Genomic DNA, 15,139 nt, shown 5'->3' with positions numbered 1-15,139 from the left:
GTCCCATGTTGTAAACCTGATGGCCACAGATGGCCCCATGGATGCTTTGGATTCCTGGTGTGAGTTGGAACGGCCACTCTCCTGAAACACTTCCCCCCACACACACACACACAGATTTGCCTCATGGTTCTGGACTTCAGGTGTTGGGAAATTGTCTGATGAGAGAAACTGACCTTCTGAATCGTGAATGATGCGAAGCTGTGTAGAGAGTTGGACAGAGGAGAATGGGCAAGGCATTGGCTACTTTGATGACAAAGGAAATGGTGGAGGTTCACACCCACCCAGAAGCCCTCAGAAGAAAGACTTGGAGATTATACACCAACCTAAGTAACCATGGGAACACACTGCACTTTCCACACGTTTGTGGCGGTTGTGACTGAATTACCTGGATGCCATCTGTCTTGGTTATGGGGTGGTACAGGGGTTACTGAAGTTATTAAAGTTTATTGAGTCAACCTGGCCAATGAACACATGGGAGTAATTGAAGAGCCGAGAGATAAATGGCTAGGTGAGCCTCACCTTTCTAGTTCTCAGGTCTCCTACTCTGATGATCAGACCAGGGTGCAGCTGCTTTAGCCAGTTCCCTCCTTCAACTGGCAAGGCTCACTTCCTGCAAGACATCCCTGAGGAGAAGCTGCATGGAACTACCTTGATGGAGCTCTGGGTGCTGGAGCAGCCGCATGGAGACCCATGCCAGCCCAGAGATGTTCACACACTCAGTGATTCTGCTTTCCACCTGCAGTCGGCGTAATTGTGTGTGTTTTGTGAGATGGAGGACTTTGTAGATTGGTGTCAGATATATGGGCTTGTGTTGGACTTATGGGCTTGGACAGCACTGGGTTGGGATGCTTTCTAAATGTGCACTTCCCCTTTATATAAAACTCCTTCTTATACATAAGAGTTTCTGTGGATTTGTTTCTGTTATGTACCCAGGCTAACATGTTAACCTAGATCAGCTGCTGACTGAAAATTGGAGGTTCAAGTCTCCCTTGAAGAAAAAAGACCTGGTGATCCAGCACCCTTCAGATTAGCAGAGGAAACCCTTCGGATCCCAAGGATTCCCTGAGGCACTTTGACTGGACTTCATGAATCAACTGCACCATTAACTGGGGTATGGAGAGGAGCATGGTTAAGAAAAGAGCAGAGAGCTCTTTGCTGAACCAGTATATGTGTTCTGGTCCAGCCTGATTTGTAAGATAGTATTTGGTTCATGATAGTGGTGTAGGGTGGAAGGATTAAAGAAGTAGAACAGTGGTTCCAAATCTGTTGGTCGCGACTCCTGTGGGGGAGGGGTGTGTGTCGAACGGCCCTTTCACAGGGGTCGCCCGATCCATAACAGCAGCAAAATGACAGTGATGAAGTAGCAACGAAGGTAATTTAATGGTTGGGGGTCCTCCACCATATGAGAAAATGTACGAAGGGTCACGGCATGAGGAAGGTGGAGAACCACTGAACTAGAGGAAAAATAAGTGTTTCCTCGAGGCTACACTGCACTGTGCATTGTTTGTCTCTTCCTTGTGGCCCTTCTGACCTTGGGTGTCCAGTTGACTTTCCTGGCAGTTTGGAGGAAGAATGAAGTCAATTCTAACACTATGCATGGAAGTTCGATTTCACAAAGCTCCGGACAACCTGAAACAGTGAAGATATCTTTTCCATCTGCCTTGTGGGGGGCCAATTAGCCAGCTCTGTGCACAGGATCAGGGCAACACTGCCCAGTGCAGTGAGACCTCGGAGCCCCTTATTATGTGTGAACCTGTCGCTGTAGCCTCAAAGATACCCCACTGCATGAAGGGATGAGCCTCTCTTTCTCACCAACCCTCTACGTTGCCTGACATGCTATCCCTCTCTTACCAAGCCAAACACACTGCCACTCCGCCAATTTTGACTCCTGGCTGGTTTCCCCAGAAGAGGATGTGCACAACACGTGACATCAACTCTCACCAACATCACGTCTGAGGAGCACACTGGCCATAGTATCGATTCTGACTCATGCGGAGCCTCTGGACAGGAGCACATCTGGCCCTGTGGGTTTCTGAGGCTGTAAATCTTTTCTGGGGCACATAGCCTCGACCTTCTCCAGTGGAAAAGCTGGTGGGTTATGGCCGGCAGCCGAATGTGGTGCTCAGTGCATCATCACCATGACTCCTTGACGGGAGTCCCTGGCATAGTTCCTATTCCTTGCCTACATCGTAATTCAAAGGCATCCTCTCTGGGTTGACATAGTCATTGCTCAGCCTTCACACATGCGAATCCCATGAACAGATCGTGTACTTGGTCAGATGCACCATTGCCCTCACAGGGTCATAGTAGCCCTGTGTCACGTTCCAGAGGTCTTGTGCACCTGCCTTCTCGTCCACTTCTGTCCAGTTGCTCTTCCTGGCAGATGTCAGTTCATTTGTAGGAACGAGCTTGAGGTTTTCAGCAGCTACTCCCTACGGAGTGGACAGCTGCATCCACCTGCACATTCTGTCTTTACTCTGGAAGCTGTCCCCTTGAACCTCCCAGCGCTTCAACTGCCAGTGACAGAGCCTCCAGCAGCCCCGCAGCATACAAGCCACCCCAGCACAGGAACCGGACAGACACAGTGGCTACCACAATGGGCTCACGTTGAGGAACCATGGTGAGGATGGCTCAGGACCTGACAGGGTGTCCTTCCGTGGTGCACAGGGCGGCTAAGCATTGGAAGCCACCCGATGGCCTGGAACAACAGGTTTCAGATCCTTGGCTGGTAACCAGAGGTGGTAGGTTCATGTCTGCGTAGATACCCCTTCAGAGCGATACCTGACACTTGACCTCTGGCAAGCAGAAAGTTGGAAACTCCAGGAAGTGCCATTGAAAGCCTGTCAGTCAGGGGCCACTGCGGGTTGAACTTCCAGGACTCCTGCACTCTTGACCAACGTCTGAGGGCTATTGAAGTCAAGGCTGCCTTTAAATTGGTAAAGCCACGGGCAGCTCCCTGTGTTTCAGTTCATGCCCTCCACCTGCGGTGAGTCAATGAGGTAGCACTGGAGTTGAGTTTACATGGACTACCAGAAGACGACATAAATATGTCTTGGAAGAAATATGGTCAGAATGCGCCTTAGAATCCCACAGAACGAAACTTGGTCTCACGTACATCAGGCATGTCCTCGGGGGAGACCAGTCCCTACAGAAGGACATAGTTCATGGTAGCTTTTAGGGTCATTTAAAGAGAGGAGGACGTGCACGAGATGGAGGAACTCTGTGACTGTAAACGGAATCAAACAACCACGATGGTGAGGGTGGCCCGTGACTCCCCTTGACACATTGTTTCCATCGTGTCCTCTTCCTGCTGTCCCCCGCAAGGTCCATTTCCCATCTGACCTGAACCTTCTCAGAAGATAGCATCATAAGTGCACATCCCTAAGGCAAGGGACCGACTCACCTGCCAAGCAGGATGTTATGAAGACACTGCCTCTGAGGCACTGCCTCTGGCTGACGAACATCAGCAGAAATGATATAAAGGTGCGGTCATGTTCAGAGCGTCTCACCTGCGATCTGACCTGAGCTCCTGTCAGGAAGGGACCAACGATCACCTGCAGCATGAAGACCCTGCTCTTGACGCTGGTCCTTGGTCTGGTTTATGCCAAATTGGAAACACAGTTGGAGAATAAATTGGTACCTGAGGTACAAAGCAGAAGTTGAGAATGTGTGTGTGTGTGTGTTTGACTTCTCGTGTAGATGAGGTTATATCAGAGTCTATATGCGGTTTGGTCTACCCATGTGTGTGTCCCTAAAGCCATGCTGCTTTCTGACAGCTCTTCATAATTCCCCACTCTGCTTGTCTCAGGGAGAAAAAGGGCTGTCTGCTCCCAGGAAGATAGAGCGTCTCAGAGGTCCTATAATGGGTTGCCGAGAGTCAGCTGCTCCTCAGTGTCAGTGGGTTGGGTTGTGGGTTTGTCTCATAGTGAAGAGACTCAGTGACCCCGTGGGGTCGTCAGGCATCAGAGCCAACTCCGTGACCACGGCTTTGCTTCTGCTTCCTTTGGACTTGAATCCCTTGGTGTTGGGTGGCTCTGTGGTTGCTCTCTCAAGAGGCACTCTGAGCTCCAGGTGATGGTAATCAGACCTGGTTTCCTTCTGAAGTGGGTGGATTAGAAGACTCACGTTTCTTATGAAAACCTTGCAGATGACAGGGATATGGTACAACACGTATGCAGCAGCGAGTGACAAGGAGAAGATTGCGGTGGGTGGGCCGCTTCATGGATACCTCCGTAACCTCACTGTTTCTCAAGGAGGCGACTACATAACAGCCATGTTTTATGTCAAGTAAGCGAAATCTCCCTAAACATGACCCAGGAAAAATGTAGTGATGAAAGTGTATCTGGTCTCAACATTGCACAGAAGATTGAAAATACCGTGGGTTAGGCCAGGTGGTCTTTAGCCTTGATCGTTCTCCCTTTCCTCATCACCCTGCTCAAGAGGTCTTGTGCAGACAACCTAACCAAGACAGCTCATGATGCCACCTCGCAGCTGCTTCCGTACTCCTGTGGATGAAAGAAAGAGGAAATCGTGTCCCTTGAGGTTGTCTGTGGATCTGCTTTTGAGAATTTGGGTTTTCTCCAAGTTGACTTGTTATGCATTGCTGAATCCTCGCTGAAGGCAAGCATCTTTGAGCTTCGAGTGCCCCAGTCATCTTCATTTGTGCCACCTGAGTGTTGCTGAAGCTTCCTCCTATGCCAGTGCCATGTTCTTCATGCACTCCAGCTGTTGAGAATCTTTGCTCCGCGTGCTGATGGAGGACGTAGGGTGAAGGGATATGCAGCTTTTGTAATCTCAAAGTCCTGGTATGCTGAGGTTCTATTTAAGGACTCTTTCTGGGTGCACATATGAGTTCTGCATGAACACCATCAAGTGTCCTGGAGTTGTCAGCCCTTGAGTATTGTCCTACTTTGTGTTACACACTGTGCAAAGCCTGAGCATAGCCAATGCCCCACAAGCAAACACCTCCCTGGGATTCTCTGTTGCTGCCAGCAGTGGCATGACTCATTCCACATCTGTGAATCTGGTGAGAACTGTGGTCAGCTCCCTGTGGATGCAGTGTTGCTTCTGAAGGACCTTAAGCAGCAACAACCCTTACTTGCATGTGATATTGGGGATTCTGGTAGTTGATTTCCCCATTCCGTTGGGTCCCTGGTTCTTTGACATCAGCATGTATTTGGATCCCGTTCATTTGGTTAGCTCGAGGTCTTCCAAATGCCTTCCAGTGCTGCTTGTGCTTCTTTAAACATTGGGACTGGTAGTCTGCCCGTTCCTGCCTGCTCCTTTTTCAATTATGCCTTCGCTGGACTGTGGACTAATTCTTTCAGTACCATCTGCTCTTGATCTCATAAGCTCTCTTGAAACAAATGGATGCCAACCCGTTCATTTTGGAGCCATGACTCTTGTCGCTTTTATCCATGTGTTTTTGCTGTGATTCTGCAGCACTTGATATTTTTCCCACGGTTTCCTTCAGTGAGGCAACTCTGGGCCTGAACTTTCTCTTCTGTGTTTCCGTTTCAGTTGAGCATGTTCTTGATTTTGGGGCTTCTAAGTCGGGTTCTTTTCCGTTCTCATTAGAACGTTATTTTTTTCTTCTTAAGCCCTCCCTTGAGATTTCCACGTCAATTCTTTTACTTCATTGGCTCCCCCATTTGCCGCTCCTGCTCAACCCTCAGGAACAAATTTCAGAGTCACCTCTGATAGGATCCAGATTTACTGGAGGCATGCAGAGTGGATAACCCCTGGAAATTATTGACTTGAACCAATCTTTACGCCTTAATCCTTAGAGCAAAGTATCACTTGGAGTCTTCTTGAAAGGACTGATGTTTAGCTGAACTGATAACAAATGTCTGCTCTGAGAATTGTACTTCTTTAAGAATTGTCTAGACGGCAGCAGACTGACCCCAGGGACTGAAAAGTTTTGACCAGATGCGTCGGGGGAAGTGGTTCTGGTCTCATAAGAGAAGGACAACTCTGCGGGGAGTGGGGGTTGGGGGGCATAACGGTCCCACGCGTGGAAATCACTTGAGTTTATGTATGTTCTGTTTGTATTCTCAGTAACGCACCATCCAACAAAATCGTTTAGAAAAAGAGAAAGGAGGGAAGAGTGTGTTGGGAAGGGAATGCACACTTAGGAATTCTGTGATGGTTTCCTTGTTTCTCCTGAAGGACTCCCCGTGGATGCCGGCTGATTTCAGTAGTGGGAGAAAACCCCCAACAGGGAGTGTTCAGAACTGGTTGTGAGTATCTTCACTGCAGAGGTCTGGAATTCTCACAGCCCCTGCTCCTTATTGCAGATGTACCCCAAAGAACCGGGAGGATCTCCCCATCCTTGCTTTTTGTCTTCAATGTGAGGTCAGTTTCACACTATGCGTGTCCAGATGTCAGCTCTGCAGACCAGTATTTTTCCAGATGACTCAGCATCCGGGTTTCTTCATGAGTTTCAGTGCAGTGGAAAAGGTTTCCAATGGCTGATTTTTATTTTATATTTCCGTCCTGAAGTAGGTTGCCCCCACTTCCTCTGCAGAGCCTCTGGGTGGACTGGAACTCCCAACCTTTTGGTCTCAGTGTTACTCCTCTGTAACACACTATGACTCCTGTGCGTGGAATCATACCACGCCATTTGCAGTGCAGTTGAGTCCCACTGCTGGCGCCCCCAAGCGGTGACCACTAGAACTGCACTCCGTAGGATGTTCTGTGGCTTTTTGCTCTGCTTTGTTTGGAAGGAGCTCACCAGGCATTTCTTCGGAGGTGCCTGTGAATGTACTTAAACGAGGAAACTTAAGTTAAGCAGCTGAGCCCACTCATCGTTGCAACTAAAGAAGGCACCGAGTCTCAGCCACAGTGTCTGCTAGTTTCTGAGGACAAATCCTCCCACTGTGGCCCATGGCAAGGTCCCAGTCCGATGCCCATCAACAGTGAGTTGAGAATAGACATTAAAAGCCACCGTGGTGTATCCTGTGCACAATAGAGAGCACACAGATTCAACAGGCCCCAAAGCACCGAGGGACAGATCAGGGTGAAGAGTAGCAACACAGCCAGGAAGTTTTCAGTTGGGAGTCGATTGCCTTCCGTGCTGTAGAATATTCTTAAGTGTATGTTTCTTCCACAATCTGTCACTGTGTCCTCCTGGGGTGGCTTTCCTGCTGCTGTCATGCCGAGAGATTTGCCATCGTTATTTCCAACCCCAGCAGGGCCACCCGTGTTGGGCAGGTTGCAGCCGACCTTCCAGTTTGAGGCAGAGCAGATAGGAAGGTCCTCTGAGCACCTTCTGCAAACCAGTCAGTGGGAACTGTTTGCCCTCCCAGAGAACGTTGTCCCACAGGCTGACGTTGTGAAGAGTGGTGGAGAGCTGGAGGAAGACCTCTTTCGGATGAAGTCGAGGCGCAGTGATCTTTGAGGGAAACCCTGGGCGGAATAGATTGGGAAAATTCAGCAAGGATGGACTTGACCTTATTGTCAAATCGTGATGATGGCACAGGGCCAACTCATAGCTCACCCTGTTTTACATGGTCCCACCATGAGTTAAGGCCATTCAAGTGATTCTGCCTGTCCACATCCATCCATTCATTCATCCGCCCATCAAGGCTTCAAATTAATATTCATCCATTATCAACCTACCTACCTATCTGTTTGTCAACTCATCTGTTCATACATCTTACATCCATTCATCCATACATATATTGATCCAACCATCCACTCATCCATGCTTCGTTAATCTATCACTGTATCCATCTGACCATTGATTTATAAAATGATCCATCTCTCTGTCCACCAACAATATGACCATAACCCATTTGATAGACCATAACCTGCCTATCAAATAGATCATATGTTTTTGTTCTGAATAATAACTGTCCTTCACAATTGACTCCCCTTAATTCCACGGTGAGAACAATCGACCTTGACAGTGTATCCTGCGTGCATGATCCGACTCCGTCACACCACTCAACCTACAGTAGGCTTCCTCTCATTCTTGAAACTCTGCTGTCATCTCCAAACCTGTGCCGTCGCAGAGGAACCCGGGAGGTACAGTGGTTAAACAGCCGACTGCAAACAGAAAGTTATGAGTTTGCTCCCACCAATGTTCAGAGGGACAAAGTTGTGGCAATCTGATCTGCAAATGACAGCACTGGGCACCTTGTTGGGGGGTCCTGTGGTCTCACGCGTGGTGGCTGTGAGTCAGAACCCTCCCCAGGATACCCCATAGTGGCCATGCTCTGGTGGTACTCAGACACCACTGGAGACACAGGCGTCCCTTCCAGCTTATGGGGGTGGTGATGAGTGAGACCCAGCCCTCAAACCGGAGGCTAAAAGTTTCTGAGCCAGGCCAGCAAGATGGTGATGGTCCTGTGACACAGGAGGGGTCACCCTACATCGCAGCAGGGGACTAGAAATGTGGGGTCCTTGCTTATCAAGAGGTCTAACATGCCGACTTCTGACTTTCACAGATTATGGAGAGAACACATACCAGTTTTTCCATCACGAGAAGAAATCTATCATGGTAGTTGACGACAACCAGGGTAAAGACGGAAGAAGGACAAAAATGGTTAAATTATTAAGTATGTATCCCATGAGCCCCTCTGTGTAATTCTCCGTATTTGGCGGCACCGTGTATCTATAGAAATAAGAGAAATACCCATGGGTGTCAGGACTCCATGAAACACACTGAGTCCTTGGGTTTATGGGGTGAGAAATGATCTCTTAGAGATGGTGAAAAACAGTGTTAGAAAATGGTTTAAAATGTGAACTCCCAGCCCTAAGATCCAATAAGTGTTGAGGTAGTACCTGTGACATTACCAGTGCCGGCTAAGTCCCTCGAGTGAGAGGGAATTTAAGCTTCTGTTCCAATAGATGGAGCGAATTGTATTCTCCGTGTCAATCATGTCAGCCTCCCAGCCCATGAGTTTTTCCCAACATCAACTGAGAACCATAAAAGAAGGTTGTGAAGAGTCAGTTGCAGCACGAGGCAGCTTCTACCACATCATACTTGAGCTTGCTGCTCGGTGCATCACCCCCACCCCACCCCACAAGTTTTTATCTCACTGTCTCAGTGATCACACACAACCCATCGCGTTCTCTGTGGGCCAACGCCACAGAGTCACGGACGGTCACCCTCTTAGTGCCCCAGCACCGCTGTACCAGAAAATCCCAACAGGTGGCTTTCAGGAGCAGGAAGTTGTTTTCTCAATGTTTGGGGAGCTACGAGACTGGATTTGACAGGTCAGGACGATCATTTAAGTGAATCTGATCTTCAGTCCTCCTTGTTTCCTACCCAGCTTTCAAATGTGTGTGTAACTCTAGAAAATGCCTTGAACGGTTGAGGCAGGAGTAGCCTGGCCCTGAAAGAGGCATGCGTCTTCAACTGCACTTAAAGCGGTCTGGACCAGTGGTCTAAGGACTCCGATTTCCGGGCTACTGCGTCCAGGAGCATGGACATGGGTCCAAGCAAAATGAAAACTCTGAAAACTCCCAGCTTTACTCAGTTGATCGTGATGTGGTCCTTGGGCCCATTTCTGATTAATTTTGGTTAGCTCTTTTTACTCTGTTTTTTGTTTGTTTGTTGACCTTTTCCCCCATTGTTGCAACGTAATACAAATAGAAGTCAGAAGTGACTTGATGGTCCCAACCCCAGCCACAATGGCTGTATGAGAAAGCTCTCTCTCCGAGTTCTAGATTCCTTGCGAATCGTCACACAGCATCTGTCTACTCTCTGGCAAGCTCTGTGTCCTTGCTACTTGTTGAATATCTCAAGAGATTGACTGAAGGCATACTGTCTACTCACACAGCCTCAATCAGAGAACGGAGATCTTGCATGCCTGTAATCTCCGGGATGGGGCTTAGCATTGACAACGTGCATTTTCCATCCATAACAGATAAATTTGAACCTGTTGAGCAATAGACCCTCCTACGGTATGGTCACAGATTCGGTGTGGTGTTTCCCAAGTGGGCTTGTGTTGTCCTGGTTGTATTCTGATTGCCATGCCACACGGGCTCTTGTATTTCGTGGGGCTCTTAAGTCAGTCAGAGTCCCCATTCTGTGTTGACAAGATAAGAACACCCAGAACTGGAAACCAAGTTCATTGCCACCCAGCCCGTCCCAGCTCATAGCAACCCTGGGTTTGGTTTCTGAGAGTGAACATCTCGATGGGAGCAGACAGCTCCGTCTTTGCCACTTGGAGAAGCTGGAGGGGTTGAGTTGCTGATCTGTAGGTTGAAAACCCAACTCATACCAGATAGCACCCCCCGGGCGCCTTGATTTCCTCCACACACCTAATGACATAAGCAAACACACCAAACTCATTGCCCTTGATCCAACCATTGGGTGAACAGTGACCTGATAGGATTGAGTCGCTTTGTTTCTGTGTTTACAGACGCTGTCCATCTTGACAGCTGCCACCGCTTCATCCTGCTCCTGAGCAGCTGCTCGGGCGCTTGACAAGATGATCCTGAGGTTGAGATCCCCCTTCCAACCTTCTCAGGGCTCTTTTTTCTCCCAGGAGTTTTATGGAGGTCTAATTCACATAGCATATTGGTCCCCTCTTAGGTCGTATCAAAAGGGTTGTGGACTCATCGCCGCGTTCAATTGCAGATCATTTTCTACCTTCTTGAATGTATTGCTAGTTCTCCACTTCCCTCCAAACTCCCGTCCATATTCCCGATTAGCCAATAATCCAAATTTGCCTATCCTGGACTTCATACATTGCAAAATTCACCCAAATAAAACCATCAACAACACAAAAATACAACAATATCTAAATGAGCGAAGAAAAAGAAAATCTCAATCGATGAAAACAACAACCAAGAAATCTTAAAAACTAGAACAAAATTAAAGTGGGTTAAAAGAGTGATACCACAATCAGGGATTATATTTTAACATGATTACAACTGCCATAATTGAGTTTTCAGTACTCTTTGTAAGTTATCAAGGCTCTTCACGCCCTTCAACATTGGTCAGAGGGGATTCACCAGAGACAAAATCCATGTAGGGACCCTGGACTCTTTAGTTTTCTCAGCAAAGCTAAACAAGCAAAGACACGTCTTCGAGTTGAGCTGGGCTCACAGCGACTCTATACGACAGCTGGTGTCCAATGGCAGTCCTGACATTTAGCGGCCTGCTTATCTTCGTTAGAGCTTCCAGGTCTCCTCCCAAGAAAACACAGAATAATGCTATGCTAACTATTTGGACTCAACCAAATATTACCTACAGAAGACCCACTAGCCACACGCTGTCATGTTGAAAATACTTCTTCTTCTTGCCTTCCATTCCTTGATGTACAGCAAAAACCAAGGATGTTTCCAAGGAAGACTACGACAGGTTTGTGGAGATGGTTAAGGAGAAAGGTATTCCACCAGAGAACATAGTTGATGCCATGGAAGCAGGTAAAGACATTCTGTTGGTTCCCCCCTAAATCAAAGCACTTACCAGATTTACCGTGGTGAGGCCCGCCTCTGAGGATGGGGGTTCCCATGTCCTCTGCACAGCTCATCCTCCCTGAGAGCGGTCACTTAGAGGGCGCCTGTCCATAGAGACGCACAATGAAACTGCCTGTCTGTTCATTGCATGTCTTCTCTTTTCTTCCTTGTCTTACCCATCGTTGTAGACGACTGTCCCGGGAATATCGATGAGGTGAGTAGTCACGGGACAGCGCTGCCCTCTCACAGTTGTTTTTTCCAGTAGGTAAGAGTTTTTAACCAATCTTGATTGTTACAATCTTACAGGTTGAACATTGACAACGACCAAAATAGTAATATATCAGGAGTCCAAATATGTTACGTGGTGGGTGGGAGAAGGGCAGGGCTTCTTTAATGGAGGAGAGTTAAGAATAAAAGCAAACTAAAAATAACTTGGGCACTGAGGGAGGAAGGTTGGTGAAATCCTCCAATGGACACGAGGGTTCATTTCCTCGGAGACTGGGCTGACACGTGGGGCCCTCACGAGTCGGGGAGAACTGGGCTGTAGAAGGTTTTCCCTTTTCCAATGTCTTGGACATTTCAGGAGCAGATGGCTGGGCATTGGGTAGTTTGGAGCCTTGAACCTTTCCAAGAGGAGGCCACAAGAGATGGAATCCGATCTCGGAAGACATAAGTACAGGACACACCAAGGCTAACATTACCTTGTTGACAGAACAACTCCAACGGAACCCAACCCAAACACAACAACAACAAACCCAGAGTGCAGTGGCTCCCACTTGGCTGAGTGGCCCACGAGAGAAAGCAGAGCCTCCCCAGAGCATTTCCAAGGCTGTGAATCTCTGAAGAAGCAGAGTGTGATATTGTGTCCACGGGAGTAGTGGGGGTTTGGGACTGCTGACCTTTGGATTAGTAGCCGATGGCTTAACCCAGTGTGCCACCAGGGGGCTACTATTCATCCCTGGGAGACTCTGGTGTGAACCCATGACTTGTAAATCCCTATTCCTTTCATGGTTCCACAGATAATTTATAGAAGATGCATAGGACTCAGGAGCCCCAAGGAAACAGATTGCTATATCCTGTAACCTCCTGTTTGTGCAGACTTTATAAAATTATAGAAAATTCTAAAACTTTCTATTCTAAAATATGGAAAACTACAAAATTGTTAACACATACAACCATTCAGGGAAATCTTGATCATGCCTGCTGTCGATTCTCTCCGGGGCTCTGACAACCAGACACAGCCTGTAGAGAAGCCCCCATAGCCCTCTGACAGGTACACGCTCCCGTGATAATTGGAATGTGGATTTCTGATGAGGATTCCAGCACTCATCCTAAGCAGGTCTCTTCTCTGTCTCCCTCTGCTACCTCCCGTCTATCATGCTGGAACTGTCTAGACCAGTTCAGTGATATTGCATATCTTTATATCATTGCATGTCTTAAGAAGTTGGCACCAGGAATACAGCATCAGCCTGTCTCCATGGAAACAGAATCATCAATCTGAAGATAAAACGCCCTTTGCCCTCAAATCACTCGTTCGCTCCCTTCCTGCAAATTCAAGATCTTTAATTAATGTATTTCCATCCAGCCACTTGTGGTGGCCAGTTTCATGTTACTGATTCCTAACTGATTTGATCAATTGATTCCAAGTTTATTGAGATGCTCCTGAACCGTCACTCAATGTCTTGCACCTGATTCCAATTCACAGCCATCCTGTAGGACAGGGTAGAACTATAGGATTTTTCACATTGCATATCTTTGAGGGGTTGTAGTTATGTGTGGGGCTGAAATGTACATGATCAGTACTTCAAAAGTACCATCCGCTCCAAGGGAACAAGCCTGATTTCTCCTCCCGAAATGTGTTTGACTCCTTTATTTCAGTCTCTCTATCTCTCATGCTCTCAATGACTTTACTATAATCGTTACTTAATATCGCTGTACAATTGCGTCTACCGGACCCGTGATGATGTGTTAGGGGCTGGTTTCCCTCACATACGGCGGCCATCACATGGGGCCTCGTAGCAAAAGAACTCCTTTGAGTTATATCCTGTGTAACAATTGTAACACCTCATCGGACAGAAAGGGTGAATCAAGAATAAACAATTTGAGTTTATGTTTTAAGTGTGTTTTTTATTCCAAGTGAGCTATGAGTTGGGCAAAGAGCAAGGATACAGAGTATGGTATGAAACTGTGCCATGTCTTGAAGAAACAAAATGTAGTGGTAAAGAATAAGAGAATGAAAGAGTTTCTTCAAGTGGTAAAGAAATTTAACCCTTCTTTTCTGGAGCCAGGAACAATTGATATGGAGATCTGGGGTAAGGTAGCCATTAACTTAAGAAAAGCTCACAGGGAAGGACAGAGCATACCCATGGAGGCCTGGGAGCTGTGGGTGCAGATTAAAGCAGTGTTGAAGCCCCTGCAGGGTGAGAGAGCAAAGAAACAAGATCAGCAGAGCAGTGAGAAGCCTCTAAGCTATGCAGACTGAAACCAGGTGAGAAGCAGGCAGAATGAGTGTCAGGCAGATGAGAAGATTTAGGTGGAGTTGAGAAAAACAGGTCTGAGGCAGAAAGAGATCACAGAGTAGAAGCATCTGCCCCACCAGAATATAGCGCAGGGAATTATACAACCATCAAGCAAGTCCATGCTAGAGGGAGAGACGAGATTAGATCCAAAGGAATGCAAACGGAGAGGCTTAACATAGAAGGTGAGGCTCAGGAAGCAAGAAGCAGAGTCAAGGAGCAGGAAAGCACCTTTGCTCTCACGGGTGGAGAAGAGTATAGCTCAAGAAGCATATTTAGAATTCAGAATGGCTTATCCCATGAGAGTTATAGACAGGGAGCCTGACGAGCAGCACCCTGAAGGGAATCAAGAATGGCGGCATACTGCCTTTCCCTTTAAGCTACTGAAAGATCTCACACAAGCAGTATCTAGCTATCGTCCAGATTCACCATTTGTAATTGGTATGATCAAGAATATGGTGCATATGGAATATTGGATCCCGGCAGATTGGAAAGCTCTGATGAAAGTGTGCCTTTCCCCTTCAGCATCTTTGCAATATCAGATCCTATGGAAGGAAGCAGCCCTTGCAGGAGCACGCATAAATGCAGAAGAGGCCATAGATATAGGGGTTCATCAGCTGCTAGAAGAGAAGAATTACATCACAATTGAGGCACCATTAAATTTGATGAGCAGACTTTCACAGAGGTGTGGGAAGTCTGTCTAAACGCCTGGGAAAGCAGACGGCCAAGTTACACCACAGGAAAGCAAAGGAATGATGAGCCTTAATATGGATTTTATGTCCAGGTTGCAGGATGCTGTCCACAAGAGTGTGGCGGACAAAGGGGCAGCACATAATCTTATTCTTACATTAGCATTTGAGAAATCGAATACATGACGTCAAGCTGCCATACGCCCTTTCAAGGAGCAGAACACACTGTTAGGTTATATCAGGCTATGCCGGGATGTAGGGTCAGATGAGCACAGGGCCAACCTCATGGCTGCGGCTTTGGCAAGCTACACCAGACCTAAAGGGAGATGCTTTACATGTGGAGCAGAGGGACATTATCAGAGAGATTGCAGGCAGATATTACAAAAGACCAGGACAATTCACTGCGGAAAAGACCCAGGGAAAGAGTCCAAGGCATCTGGACGTCGCGCCTGCTGCCATAGAGGTAGACATTGGGCAGAGCATGGTCATTCAGTTTAGCAATAGAGGACATTTACCTGA

General features: G+C 47.6%; 1 protein-coding gene across 1 annotated transcript in view; it reads left to right on the top strand.

Moving 5' to 3' along the window:
* LOC142435578 (odorant-binding protein-like) overlaps positions 1–15,139 on the top strand; it is a 62,770-nt gene that overhangs the window by 33,837 nt on the left and 13,794 nt on the right. Inside the window, exons 2-4 of the mRNA XM_075539811.1 lie at positions 8,451–8,561; positions 11,281–11,382; positions 11,604–11,629. Of these exons, the coding sequence (XP_075395926.1) occupies positions 8,501–8,561; positions 11,281–11,382; positions 11,604–11,629 (189 nt within the window). The 5' untranslated portion in view covers positions 8,451–8,500. The remainder of the gene's footprint in view (positions 1–8,450; positions 8,562–11,280; positions 11,383–11,603; positions 11,630–15,139) is intronic.

Source organism: Tenrec ecaudatus, chromosome Y (assembly GCF_050624435.1).
Source record: "Tenrec ecaudatus isolate mTenEca1 chromosome Y, mTenEca1.hap1, whole genome shotgun sequence".
Lineage (NCBI taxonomy): Eukaryota > Metazoa > Chordata > Mammalia > Afrosoricida > Tenrecidae > Tenrec > Tenrec ecaudatus.
The sequence above is the reverse complement of the archived record's forward strand: the minus strand, read 5'-3'. Positions and strand labels throughout refer to the sequence as shown.